At 48.3% G+C, this 12,441-nt stretch overlaps 1 protein-coding gene across 1 annotated transcript in view; it reads left to right on the top strand.

The window, feature by feature from the left end:
- LOC126534503 (sperm-specific sodium:proton exchanger-like) overlaps positions 1-12,441 on the top strand; it is a 50,619-nt gene that overhangs the window by 17,712 nt on the left and 20,466 nt on the right. The window contains exons 8-11 of the mRNA XM_055072171.1: positions 1,682-1,847; positions 4,119-4,221; positions 8,305-8,504; positions 10,480-10,581. Coding sequence (XP_054928146.1) covers positions 1,682-1,847; positions 4,119-4,221; positions 8,305-8,504; positions 10,480-10,581 — 571 coding nt within the window. The remainder of the gene's footprint in view (positions 1-1,681; positions 1,848-4,118; positions 4,222-8,304; positions 8,505-10,479; positions 10,582-12,441) is intronic.

Here is a 12,441-nt window from a genome sequence, read left to right as displayed (position 1 = left end):
AGAAAGAAGTTCACCGATCCACAACTTCGCATCAAAACTTACATGTAGCTGTTCTGTAAACACCATATGTTGGGACGAAATGCAAAAAAAGGAAACGTTCGTGTACTTATATTTAGGTGAAAGTTTAAAAAAGCCGAGGGGGTCGAAATTAATCCGCAGTCCCCAACTGCACCGAGCCTCGTGACCATACCGTTGTTTCTGGCGCGCAAAAAGCTCATAATAGGCAGTTTTAGTTTAGCGTACGCTATGCCACTGCGTACACTATAAAATAGCGGGTCGTCACTGCACATGCGCAGAACACTAAACGAGCCATAGCGTATAGCGTACGCACGCTATTTCTCACATTTAGCGTTACCGTCATTGCGTTGTTTGCGTAAAACATGGCGGCGGTCCCGGCTGCCCACTTCGAATTGAATTTGTCGTTGCTTTTGTAAAATTCACTTCGTTCTCAGCAAATTACTGTGTAAACGGATTTCGCTTAGTAAGAGGTCGCTTCGCCGACAGAGTTTTATGGATAACCTTGTGGAGTCTTCGACATCGCTTCTCGTTTCGAACGAGTCGAAGCCTAACGAAAGAAACCTTTGAGATGTCAGCGTCACCTATCGCTGAAGTCGGGAGATAGCCGCGACGATGGCATATGGCCTCTGAGATCGGAAGATCTCGCAGACCAACTAAGGTACGCTGTAGTATAGCGTACAGCGTACGCTATAGTTGCGTACGCTACACCATAACTGTCTTAAACTGCGTCTGTTAGAGCACCGAAAGCGGCAAATAAGGTGCTTGAGTTTACAGCTCATGCGATACTTTTACAATGATTACGAGTTTTGCAAAAATCCTAGCCACGATAACTAGTGTTATATTTGAGGGCGTTATATAATACATCACTTTTGTTCACCTTATATCTCCTAATAGGTGCACTTTGCAGAACTCTGATATCGATACTCATTTCTAAATTGTTCTTTTTTTTTTGCAATTTAAGAAAAAGCCTTTGTGGAAAGAGGTGACGGACTAAATAAAGAAAATTTCCTTCTACAGTTACTACAGTCGAACTTTTCTTTCAAATGCAAAAAAAAACGCATCAAAGTCCGTGAAGCGGAAGTCCAGAAAGAAGAAACGATTTCTCCGTTCTCTCATATTTCAATAGAAGTACCGAAGCTAAAGCTTCCTCTGAAGTGCAACGATTGTCATTCCAATGGCCTCAGCGCTGGCTTACATGTTATGACGGGACTTTTTTTTTTGCTTCTCCCATTCGTTCGAATGTGAAAAATCCGAGTTGGGCCGCGCTGAATCTGCCTCTCAAAAATCTTTGGGCACTCTGCTGAGCTAAACTGCGATAGGCGAAAGCCTGTCTATGACCGCCTTTGTTGCCGTTGTCTGACCTGTTCTGCGAACGGAAGCCGGCGTGGCCGCCAGCATGGGATGCAGTCACAGCCATATGGCAGCAAGGTTTGTCGCCGACATGGTCGCGCACCCCCACGCGCATGTCCGCGCTGTCCGGCGCGCCCACTCGCACAGCGCCACTGGCGTGGCGCCTCCTCTCCTTGCTCCCCTCGCCGGTGATCACCGCTTTCCTGCGTCCACCACGGACTGCGCACGGACACTCATGAGCCACTAAAGGCTTACGCCTTAATATTCTGCGCTCATCTGAGGCGGAGCTGTGCGCCACCTCTCCACCGCGCAGGGTGATCACCGTGGTGGTGCTGTTCCCGGTGCTCCGGCGCACGGGCTACCAGCTGAGCGCTCGCCAGGCCATGGTGCTCGCCTGGGTCACCCTCAAAGGCCCCGTCACCATGGTGGCCCTGTCGACGAAGGCCGTCGGCGCGTTCAGCTACATGCCCTTCGTCGTGGTTGGTCTCATGGTTTTCACCCTTGTCGACATCTTGCATGCGCGCAGCCCGAAGCGATCTCAAGAGTGGCTATAACGCAAACCTGGTCCGATATGCTTGTGGCCCCCGAGCAACTGGCCACGGATTTTGGGACCACGCCAACTTTGTCTGTCTGTCGCGCCACGTCCCGAAAACTTGTGAAAAACTCTCCACCCCAACGTGACGTGTACACACACTGATTATGCAGGATAAGGCCGAACAAAAGACAAAAAAGAAAGTATTTCCGATTGTACGCCTTTGTTGCCATTAGCTATCCGCTATTGGTCGAAACTTTTTAGGCCAACCCCCCCCCCACTCCGCCTGTCTGTCACGCGGTGTTCCAAAACCGCGAACGCTCACCACGTCAAGGGGACGTGTACGCACGAAAAATTCGTTATGATGCCGAAAAAAACTAATTTATTTTTCTTTTTATAACTGGAGACTGTGTCCTTCCGAAAGAAATGGAAGGCGGTTGCCCGCCGATTGCTCTGGCACTAACTACTCGGAGCTGCCGGCGAGAATGGACTTCTTTGAGAATAAAGAGCATTCCGCGGCCGTATAATGTTGTCGAGCCCATTCGGCGCGCACGCGACGTTGTTCTGCTGTGAGCACGAGGTCGCGGGATCGAATCCCGGCCACGGCGGCCGCATTTCGATGGGGGCGAAATGCGAAAACACCCGTGTCCCCAGGTGGTCGAAATTTTCGGAGTCTCCCACTACGGCGTGCCTCATAATCAGAAAGTGGTTTTGGCACCTAAAACCCCATAATCTTGTCCTGCTGCAGCTCTACACCGAGGACCCAATTTACAGGTATTTTTATTCCCTGGAACGCCGCGGCGATTTTCGACAAGCCACCGCAACCTAAGCAAGGGAACACGGACCAATCGCAGATGCAGGCACCACTCTCCTCACCCGGTTATCATTTTCATTGCACTAACTCGGCCCCACCGAAACCCTCTCCACTTCTGAAACTTCTCGCCTCTTGTCAGTCAATTAGATAAAGAAAATATATCACGGTTGGCGACGCTGTTCGCTTAGAAATCGGTCACCTCCTATGAGAGAGCAGAGCGTTTGATTTGGCTGTTCAAGCAACGTTGCGGGTCACCGCCCGTGCTTGCTGCAGTGGTTGTAAGACACGTAAATTTGACGTCAAGAGATTGGAATAAAATCGGAATGAAATAACGTTAGGTTATAGCTCCAACGCGGTTTTATAAATGGGTAATAAATGTTTTCAAAACGGCCGCAAACGCGAAAATTATCGTTAGTTTACTAAGACAGCCGCACAGGCTTATGCGACGAAACAAAAATTGCAGATCCTGAGAACATGTAATATATGTGAAAGCCAAACTTTAGTAGTTAAAGCCCTTAATGATATACAGCTAGCGGAGATGCGTACAATTGCGTTTATTTTCATCGTACGTAATGTGTAATTTATTGCAGTATACATTTGTGCACCGCACAGGTCGCAACTTTGAGGACATGCAACGTTTCTGTTTGTGCACAAACACCGTTCACAAGCTATGGCGAAATCGCAAACATATCCCTAGGCGAATTCGCAATGTGAGGCGTCGACGCAGTGACGTCACAACGACGAAGGCGATGTTTTTCGAGGGGGTAATGGTGAGGAGAGGAGAGAGAATTACGATATAGGAGAGACAGAGCTAAAGTTTACCATCATATACACCCGTTTCATTACTCGTCTTTAGTCTGTATGGAAAAGTATGAAACGAGGCACTGACACGGCGTCTATATTTTCCTGAGTTCCGGCTATGGGGCATTTGTCCGGTATACACATGAACTATTGGGGTCACGTGCGCAATGTTTCTGGTAGAGAGAATCAACTTTCAAGTTTATCTTCCGTGCTGGTACATTGTGCCGTAAATATGCAAAAACCTGTTTGGAGCCATAACCAAAGTCTACAGCCTAAACAGATTCCTCTCTGACCCGTTGTCTAGTGACCATTGTCTTATACTATTGCGATGTAGACCTACATTCTATGAGTCTTTAGATTACATGCCTAGACCCAACTTTCAGTCTGGGCCCATAGTGTCGAAGTGTGGTTGTAGACTCATTGCATATATCGGTCTCAGCGGCATCGCAGCCATCAATATACAGGCATAAAAATCGTGTGACACATTTGTGAACACGTGTGACGAATCCTGTGACGTCACCTGACGCGTCACCTCATCCAATATTCAACCACTCACTGTTACGTAAAGTGGTAAACGTTCAACGCTTTCGCTCAATCGAACAGGAGTTGTGCTTGCCATCGCAGGAGCGCTTTACCCGAGTGCTGACCGTGCTCGAGAGCTGCCTGATTCCCGCGTTCACGGTCACCCCGCTCATGAGGCTCCTCGGTGAGGCTTGTTTGCTGGAGAACGTTCCTCCTTGCACGAACATAACCATTCGGTCTCGCGAATACAACGGCGCGTTGAATGCATCGCGCGGCCCAGTAAGCAGCTTTTTAACAACAAACCGAATGCGACGAGACCCCTTATTCTCCGATTTGAAGAAATTTCCCAGGAATTAGGTATTCTAGACACACTGCCTGATGTTGCCCAGAGACCCGAACCACTGCCACCTTGGTACACCTTTCCCAGTGTAGGTGACTACACACTGACACAATTTCATAAAAATCAAACTCCACGTGAACATATAATACAAGAATTTTCGGCGCTAGACGAAAAGTACAAAGAATACACAGCATTTTATACTGATGGTTCTAAAACATCACTTTACGTCGGAAGTGCTGCAGTGCAAGATAAATGGGAAAAGGTAGTCAGGTTGCCTCAGTGCACGTCAATTTTCTCAGCCGAATGTTATGCCATTTCGGTGGCTGTATCAAAAATAGTCGAGATGAACATTCAAATCAGCATTATCTACATGGACTCGCTGAGTGCAATCGCAGCACTGAAAGCCAGAAACGTAAGGGAACCTTTAATATGAAATATAATCCATAACATAACTGCTTAAACACAAGGACACGAAATTAAGCTCTGTTGGATACCAAGCCATCATGGAATTAGAGGCAACGAGAGAGCTGACGCGTGCGCTGCTCAAGCCTGCCATAAGGATGTCAGTACTGTAAATATACACTATGCAGATTGCATGAAGTTAGTAAAAAATAAGCTTAAAGAAAAATGGCAGCGTACATGGAATAGCAAAGAAAATAACAAACTACATTTAGTAAAACCTATTCTGGGAGAATGGAGATCATGCAGGCATCAGGAACGTTTTATAGAAGTAATTTTATGCCACCTGCGCATCGGACACACACACCTAACACATAACTTTCTACTGACAAAACAAGACAAACCCTTATGTGAGAAATGTGGAGATGAGCTCACTGTAAATCACATTTTATTCTCGTGCACACAACTCGAACGGCTAAGGAAAAAATATTTTACTGTATTTTACAATGAACGCATTCCCTTTCATCCCAGTCTACTTTTAGGAGATAACCCCCTTGTAGGAACTTCATCTGTTTTTAGTTTTTTGAAAGACGCAGCGATCCTAAACGAAATATAATATATCACAGAACTACTAATTCTAAAATTTCTTACCCAGTTTTTTTCACGCATCTTATGATGCACCTCACCCATTTTCTTAGTCCTGAGAAGAAGGCTGAGGTCTCCATTTGATTTGTTGGGCTCCTCGGAGTCCTTGTCCGGACAAGGACTTTCACTGAGGATACCTAATTTTTGAAATAAATTATACCATATGTTTGAGGCATGATAGCCTGAGTTGCTTATGCGCCATAAAACCCAATATAATACAATACAATAGTTCTGGCGGAAATCGCCTCCTCGCGGTAGGATTACGGCTATTGGCAAGATTTGCAGGAATATGGCGAGGTTGGCTCATGCTCATGGCAGAATGTTCTCGCCCATGCTATGAACATAACTACGTTGCTTAAGGGATGCCAAAGGCAACAGAGAATTAATTTACAATGTTATATTACCCTTTTAACAATCTCGAAACGCTTGCTTTATGCAAAGAGAAGAATATAGCTTCAGATAAAAAGAAAACTGCGAATGAAGGGGGGTCGCGCTGTGCATGCGTAATAAATAAACTGCCTGCGACGAACGGAGTGTCTTAAGCCCAGATCACACGTAGGCTTGCGCAAGCGCGCACGCTCGCGTCCACACGCCCACGCATGCGCAGACCGTGGCGGCGGGGCTCGTACGCGTCGAAACGCGGCGCGATCCTGGTGATTATATAACTCCTGTGCGTTCGGGCTGCCTCGCGTCCGCGTACCTGGCTACGCATCTACGGCCTGGTACACGCGACTCTCAGTTTTGCGGATTTATGTCACGCGAGAAAGTGTATTTTCTTTCCTCTTTGCAATGATTTAATAACCTTAAAGTAAGAACAATGACTTAAATAAATACTTAACCGTATTAAAGTGCTGTCACTAACTCGGCATGAAACGATGTCTGGCAAAGCGTATATGGGTGAGCTCGCGCTGGTGCGCGTCTCTTGTGGATGCAAACCACCATTGCTCGCGAGGCGTGGCAGGCGCAAGGCGCGTGGAAGCGAGCTTGCGCGCGTCCGCAAGCGTGCATGTGGTCTGGGCTTCACACGGATGTACCACGCTGTACAATTAGGGGAGGCACACGACCCGCTGTCCTGTCCTACGTCCGTGCTAGACGCTTTCACATTCCCCATATCGGACGAATTGATTTAGCAAGAACTTTTCGTTAATCTTCTACGTGATAAATTTGCTCTTGACCTCTGGCAGAAGTGTGCCGTCTGCGTCGCCCGCTGTTTCTTATGGTGCTTGGTGACGTATAGATAGCCTACACGTGGCGCCGGGGATGCAGCTTCTCACTGTGCTCGTCCTCCAACATGGCGGCTAGGATGACGCCAGTCTATCAAATTCACCCCCGCGGGTAAACAATCCTTAACTATCATATAGATGCGATCGGAGCGCTGCTGGGATTTGTACCAGTACCACGACTGAACTGGCAGAACCACAGCGCGAGGCGCCAACAGACGACCTTCTCCAACATGGCGCCTAGTATGACAACATGGCGCCTAGTCAGTACCGCCATCTATAGCCACCGCATCGTTCTCAATGGCCTTCACATCACAATTTAGATAGATTTTTTTTTTAGATTGTAATATAACAATAGAGTTATCCACTGCACTGCTGTCCTTGGGTATCGCAGGACGGTGGTCTTGATGACGTAAAATATCTCCACACTCGTCACTGTTTTGAGCCACACTAATTCCTAACGGCTGCGAAATAAATTTCTTATATAGATCGTGATCTAATCCGATCGGGGTCAAATTTCGCGGTTCCGATTGGCTCATTAATTCGCAAGCCGCCGAAGGGGGCCAATCGCGATCAAGAAATCCGATCCAGACGACGCTCGATCGAGGTCGAAAATTCCCCGTAGGACTGGGATATTAAAGCTGTATAATTCCTCCACCGGAAGAGCTGACAACACACTACCAATCTCCCATGGAGCTCAGTAGGGCAAGGTACAACACAAGAGTGCCAAGAGGAACGGAGAATAGTAGATGTCACAGCTGTCATGCTGCGAAGCCTTTACTGGGGCAGCAACATACGGCCCTCTTGAAATGAGAAAAGGCAATTTTTTTTCACGGCGATTGGAGAAAAATAAAATTTATTTTACGGTGACGTCTTGCCAACGCCGAAGGATACTGTTAACTGTGTGATCATCACTGTGTTTACTCGTGTAAGACCCGCTCTCTCATGTAAGACTTGCATTCAGCTTAAGTAGTCAAACTTTCGAAAACAATTTCACCAGGTTTTAAACGCACCGGGGTTCCGTATCAGCTGATAACGTCGCCAAAGCTTTAAATTACTGGAATATCTCACAGTATAGCTGCACCAAAGACGACCATCTTTAGCAGCTTACCGATGATACAGTAAGCTCTGGTGACGATGGCGGCGACATCGAGAGCGAGAGCGATGAAGAATCAAGCGTAGCTTGATCAATTGTTCAGAACCTGTATTAAATGCATGTGCAGTGCGTAGACAGTGTGTGCGTTATTCCGTGCATCATTCGACGTTAGTTTTAGCCGGTAGTCTTCCACGCGACTCGTGTATAGACTGCTTGCGCTGACGTCATCCTAGCCATGGTAGAGTGTATAAGCGCGACTGTACGAGGACGTAGGAAGAAACAGATACACAGACAACAGCGTTTATACATGGATACCATGGATTCTAACCAAATAGCCCGCCAACGTGCTTTAACCAAGGTCATCTTAGCCGCCATGTTGGTGGACCAGCCCGGTGAGAAGCTGCGTCCGTGTCGTCACGGGCAAGTTGGTTGCATTCTCTCCAGATTCCGAAAAAAAAAAAAAAAAACGAAAGTTCGGGTCTCGCACTAGTAAGTCTGGTGGATGACGTAGTTAATTTTACGCTTACAGCGTTCTATATAGAACACGTTGCAAATGCGAAACTGCAGGTATGCTTCAGCTGGACGCCCCCGAGTCGGCGCGAGTGCGGCGCTCCATCAAGTCCATCTGGGGCGCGGCGGCCAGGTCTCGAGAGCGTCAGCGTTCCCAGCGAAACTTCAGCGGCGCCGACTGGAAGTGGATCGAGGAGCACATCTACCTGGCCGACTCGCTCTCGCTCGGATACCGGCTGGAGAAGGCCGAGTCGCATGTACGCACGCGCGCGCTAGTGCAGCGTGATCTTCCTTCAGACATGCAATGACGCGACGGCATAAGCGGCCTTTGCCTAAGCGCACTTAGATTGTAGAAATTAATTTCAGCCCGCAGGCTTTTCGATATACACTGCATCTCAAATGCGGCCTCACACTTTTAATTGTCGCAGCGTACGGGGCAGAAAGAGGTACGTGTTTGGCAAGGACGGAGTACCTGCTGGTAGTTTGCGGCCACGAACGCCATAAGTGTCTCGCTCATAGGCGGAGCCCGGTAAGAATTGAAAATTATGTTACGGGCGTTAACTTTCCTACGCTGCACAGTGGTTTATGAAGGACACCGTAGTGGGAGGGGCTTCGGGATTAATATGGACCACCCGGGGTTTTTTTAACGTGCACCGAAAGTACGATACACGAGTTTTTCTTTCTTCCGCGCTCCTTGTAACGTGGCCACCCCGACTGAGACATGAATTATCCCGCGGCAGAAGGGACGCAATCCGCATTAGAATTTTCTACGTGGCATTTTTTTTTCTTTCTCGCGCAGTGATTGACTAAACCCGATACTGCTTAACTTGGGCCATCTGCCCGACACAGCATGATTCAGCATGGCCCAGCCATGTGGTCACTGTGATGTGTGCAAGAGACAGCAGTCGGCAGGGCAACGGGGGCACAGGTATAGAAAGCCACCAGGGAAAAAGAGAAGCGAGAGGACGGAGAGGAGAGAGCATGGGAATGCACGCGCATCCCTTCACTATTAGCATACGTTTGTTGGGACCATGGTGTAACAAAAATTATTGCCCCCTCTCTCCCGTACCGTAAACCTTAGCGCGTGGTGGCGTGAACCTGCCCGTGGACTATGTTGTGTACGTCTGTCCTGCATCCCGTGCTCATATCGGCGCCACCGCGGTCGTGAGTGCGTCCACGTAGATGGGTGGTTGGGACATGCGCAGTGGCGAGCACGTCTGGCACAGCTCCAGATATTTCTCGTCGTCGCTTACTGGGGAAGTCTCTGCAGCGGGAATTATGCAGGCGGGCTCGTAAGCGTCGCGACCGAAGGCGCCAGGTGAAAACGATGGCACGCACTCTTAGCTGGCAGCGTGCTGCTCGGACCAGGGTGGCGGCACAGACCTTCTAACTGTTCATTCACCGTAGGTTCCTCTATGTAAGTGGGACATATTCGAAGAAATGTTCCACTTAATGAGTGTATGTTGAATGAAAGTCCCTGAGGGCGTCGGCTCTGCTTCAGGTGGAGCTGCTTGCCTCTGCTACTACATTACCGCTCTTAATGTTGTTCCACATAGGTTCCACTAAGTGGAACATATAGTTGCAAAAATGTTTTGGTTACCCAGGGAAACTTGTGTAAAAGAAGATTACTGTACGAACGCCACAGACCTAGTTTGCCATCCCACCACGGAACGTGCCTCTGCCTTTGCAAAGTCATGTGTGCCCACAGCTCATGCTCTGCTCATGTTCTCAACATTACAAATGAGTTGCGACACAAAAAGATTGCACTGAAATAGACGATCCAAGTACTGCGGCGGAAAAGGCGATGAGTATGGAGTGGGTAAGCAAAGCGAATGCTGATAATTTGCACGTGAGACGCTTGTCGAGAGCAACAATGCAACGGACATATGTCAGTGGCATTGGGCAATAGTTTGATAAGTCACTCGGAGAAGCGACGTTTCGTAGAGAATTTGATATTTTGCGAGCCTCCACGAGCGATTAGGGTAGTGCAGCTCGGCGATGTGAACCGGCTCCTATATATACGACTGAACTGGGCCGCCTAACCTACGAGATTATAATTTTGTGATAGTTCATAGCCTAGAGTGTCTCTTGGTATTGGATTATAACCGTGTATAAAACAACATGGCTTTCGACAATTATTTGCGTTTACCTCCTTTTTTAAACACCGCGTCAACGTTGTATACGTCCATTGTTCGCGATACTCTCAAACCACAATGGGTATCGCGTTCGCAGGAACCAATAAAACCAGCGAAAAAAAAGACGCAGCGAAATATGTCCAGCAGGCTCAACCGGATGACCAAGGTCATGTTCAAGGACGACTTCACAGAGCGACAAGTGAGTGCACGAATGTGAACATTAATGAATATCTACATCGCCAATGAAGCCGCCTTGTAGTTAGGTGCTTAACCCTTTAATGACGGCTCATATATGTACCCCCCAAAATGTGTTTTTGATCTAAAAGTGGAAAACACATCGAGCACAAATATAATCGAAGAAAATAAAAATATTTTGTGGTAACTGTATCAGCAAGAGAGACACCAGACAGAAAAGTGGAAGCGGGCTTCACCTCAAGCCACCTATGGCTTATTTCAGGCCGCTCTCGTTACATGTGAATCATTTCATTTGCTTTTCATCCCGTGTGTGACACCAGTGCATCCGGAGATGTCACATCGCTGTGTCCTCTAACCCTGCTTTCAAAAGAGAGAAGTATAAGCCCCATGCGGAGCGATCTTGCGCGCGACAGCGACAAGCGATGCGATGGAGATGGCTGTCACGTTCGCTCGTCGCCCACAAGTCGTACCCCATGCGAGCGACGATTTTAAGTGACGTCTCCCCGGTGTTGCTAGTATGAGGGCAGCAAACACGCGCCGAAGCTAGCGTGACGCGTGCTTTATTAATTTGAGTTGATGTATTTTACTGTAAAAAGCAGCATAATATATTTCTGAGGGTCTTGCAGTAGGTTCTTAACCTTGCACGTATAAAAATTCAATCGTTTCTTCCTGTGCGACAATCGGTAGTATTTGGGTGATGTACATACAGTTCCGGCTTCCCGCTATTGGCTAGTCGCTCATAGCACTTCCGGGCGACGAGCGACGGATTCTAGATTTCTTAAACAGAGCGATCGAGCGACAAGACCGAGCGATCTGTTCAAGTGACGGCCCGTTTTGTCGCTCTAAGCCGTCGCTCGTCTTCGTCGCGCACAAAATCGCTCTCATGGGGTTTAACCTAGAAACAGGTTAATCTTCCTCTCCTTCCCTGTGTTGCTGCTCTAAACCAACAAATGACGCTTGCCGCCTGTCTTTCAGCGTTACCCGAATGCATTTAGTCAGAAACGTCGCACTCAATACCGAAACTCTGCAAGAAAAATAAGCAGCAGAACCAACGATTTAGAATCTATATACAGCGAAGCTTTGAGTTCGAGTGTCTCAACACACACACACACACACACACACACACACACACACACACACACACACACACACACACACACACACACACACACACACACACACGCGCGCGCGCACACACACACACACACACACACACACAAGCGCGGGCGCACACAAATTATATGGAGCCTTTTGTTAAGCGGAGCAGCTGATTACTAGCGAGTACGACAGACACCTAGCACGCATCATGGTTTCTGAGGCAGCACGCACATACGCACGTAGCGCAATTCGAATCTCTATCTGCAAGAAGCGTTTATTTCCTCCTTACCGTGCAGCCGTGGATGCGCGAAGGCAGGCTTTCTGGTTACTGTTTTTGTCTTTGCCCCGCACGGCGGGCGCCGCCGCTGTCGCGGATGCGCGCAGGCGAGCGCCATCTGGTGGTGGTGCAAGGAACCCAGCTGCGGCAGGCATGGCGCGAGTGCTCCGCTGTGATTGTTTGGCCTATTGACTAGACAACAGCAAGGTCGCAGCACCCCCGTTCACGAGACCCAGCGAGGTTTTCAAAAGCGAAGAAACACTTCGCTTTATGGAGTGAAATCAGCTTCATTTCCCTCCACGCACGCTGTAGATCAATTTTCTCTTCTAGGTCACCCAGAGTGTACATTTTGTTCTTCATTTACACCTTTCTGCCAAAATAAGCACCGTGCATGGAAGCACTTTAGTACAGTTCTGTTAATACTGAGGGGACCAACTCCACATCATGCACGACAGCATACAATTTAGGCTTCGCGCAAAGCACAGGTGC

This window comes from Dermacentor andersoni, chromosome 7 (assembly GCF_023375885.2).
Source record: "Dermacentor andersoni chromosome 7, qqDerAnde1_hic_scaffold, whole genome shotgun sequence".
Classification (NCBI taxonomy): domain Eukaryota; kingdom Metazoa; phylum Arthropoda; class Arachnida; order Ixodida; family Ixodidae; genus Dermacentor; species Dermacentor andersoni.
Note: the sequence above shows the minus strand (reverse complement) of the source record. Positions and strands in the feature narration are given on the sequence as shown.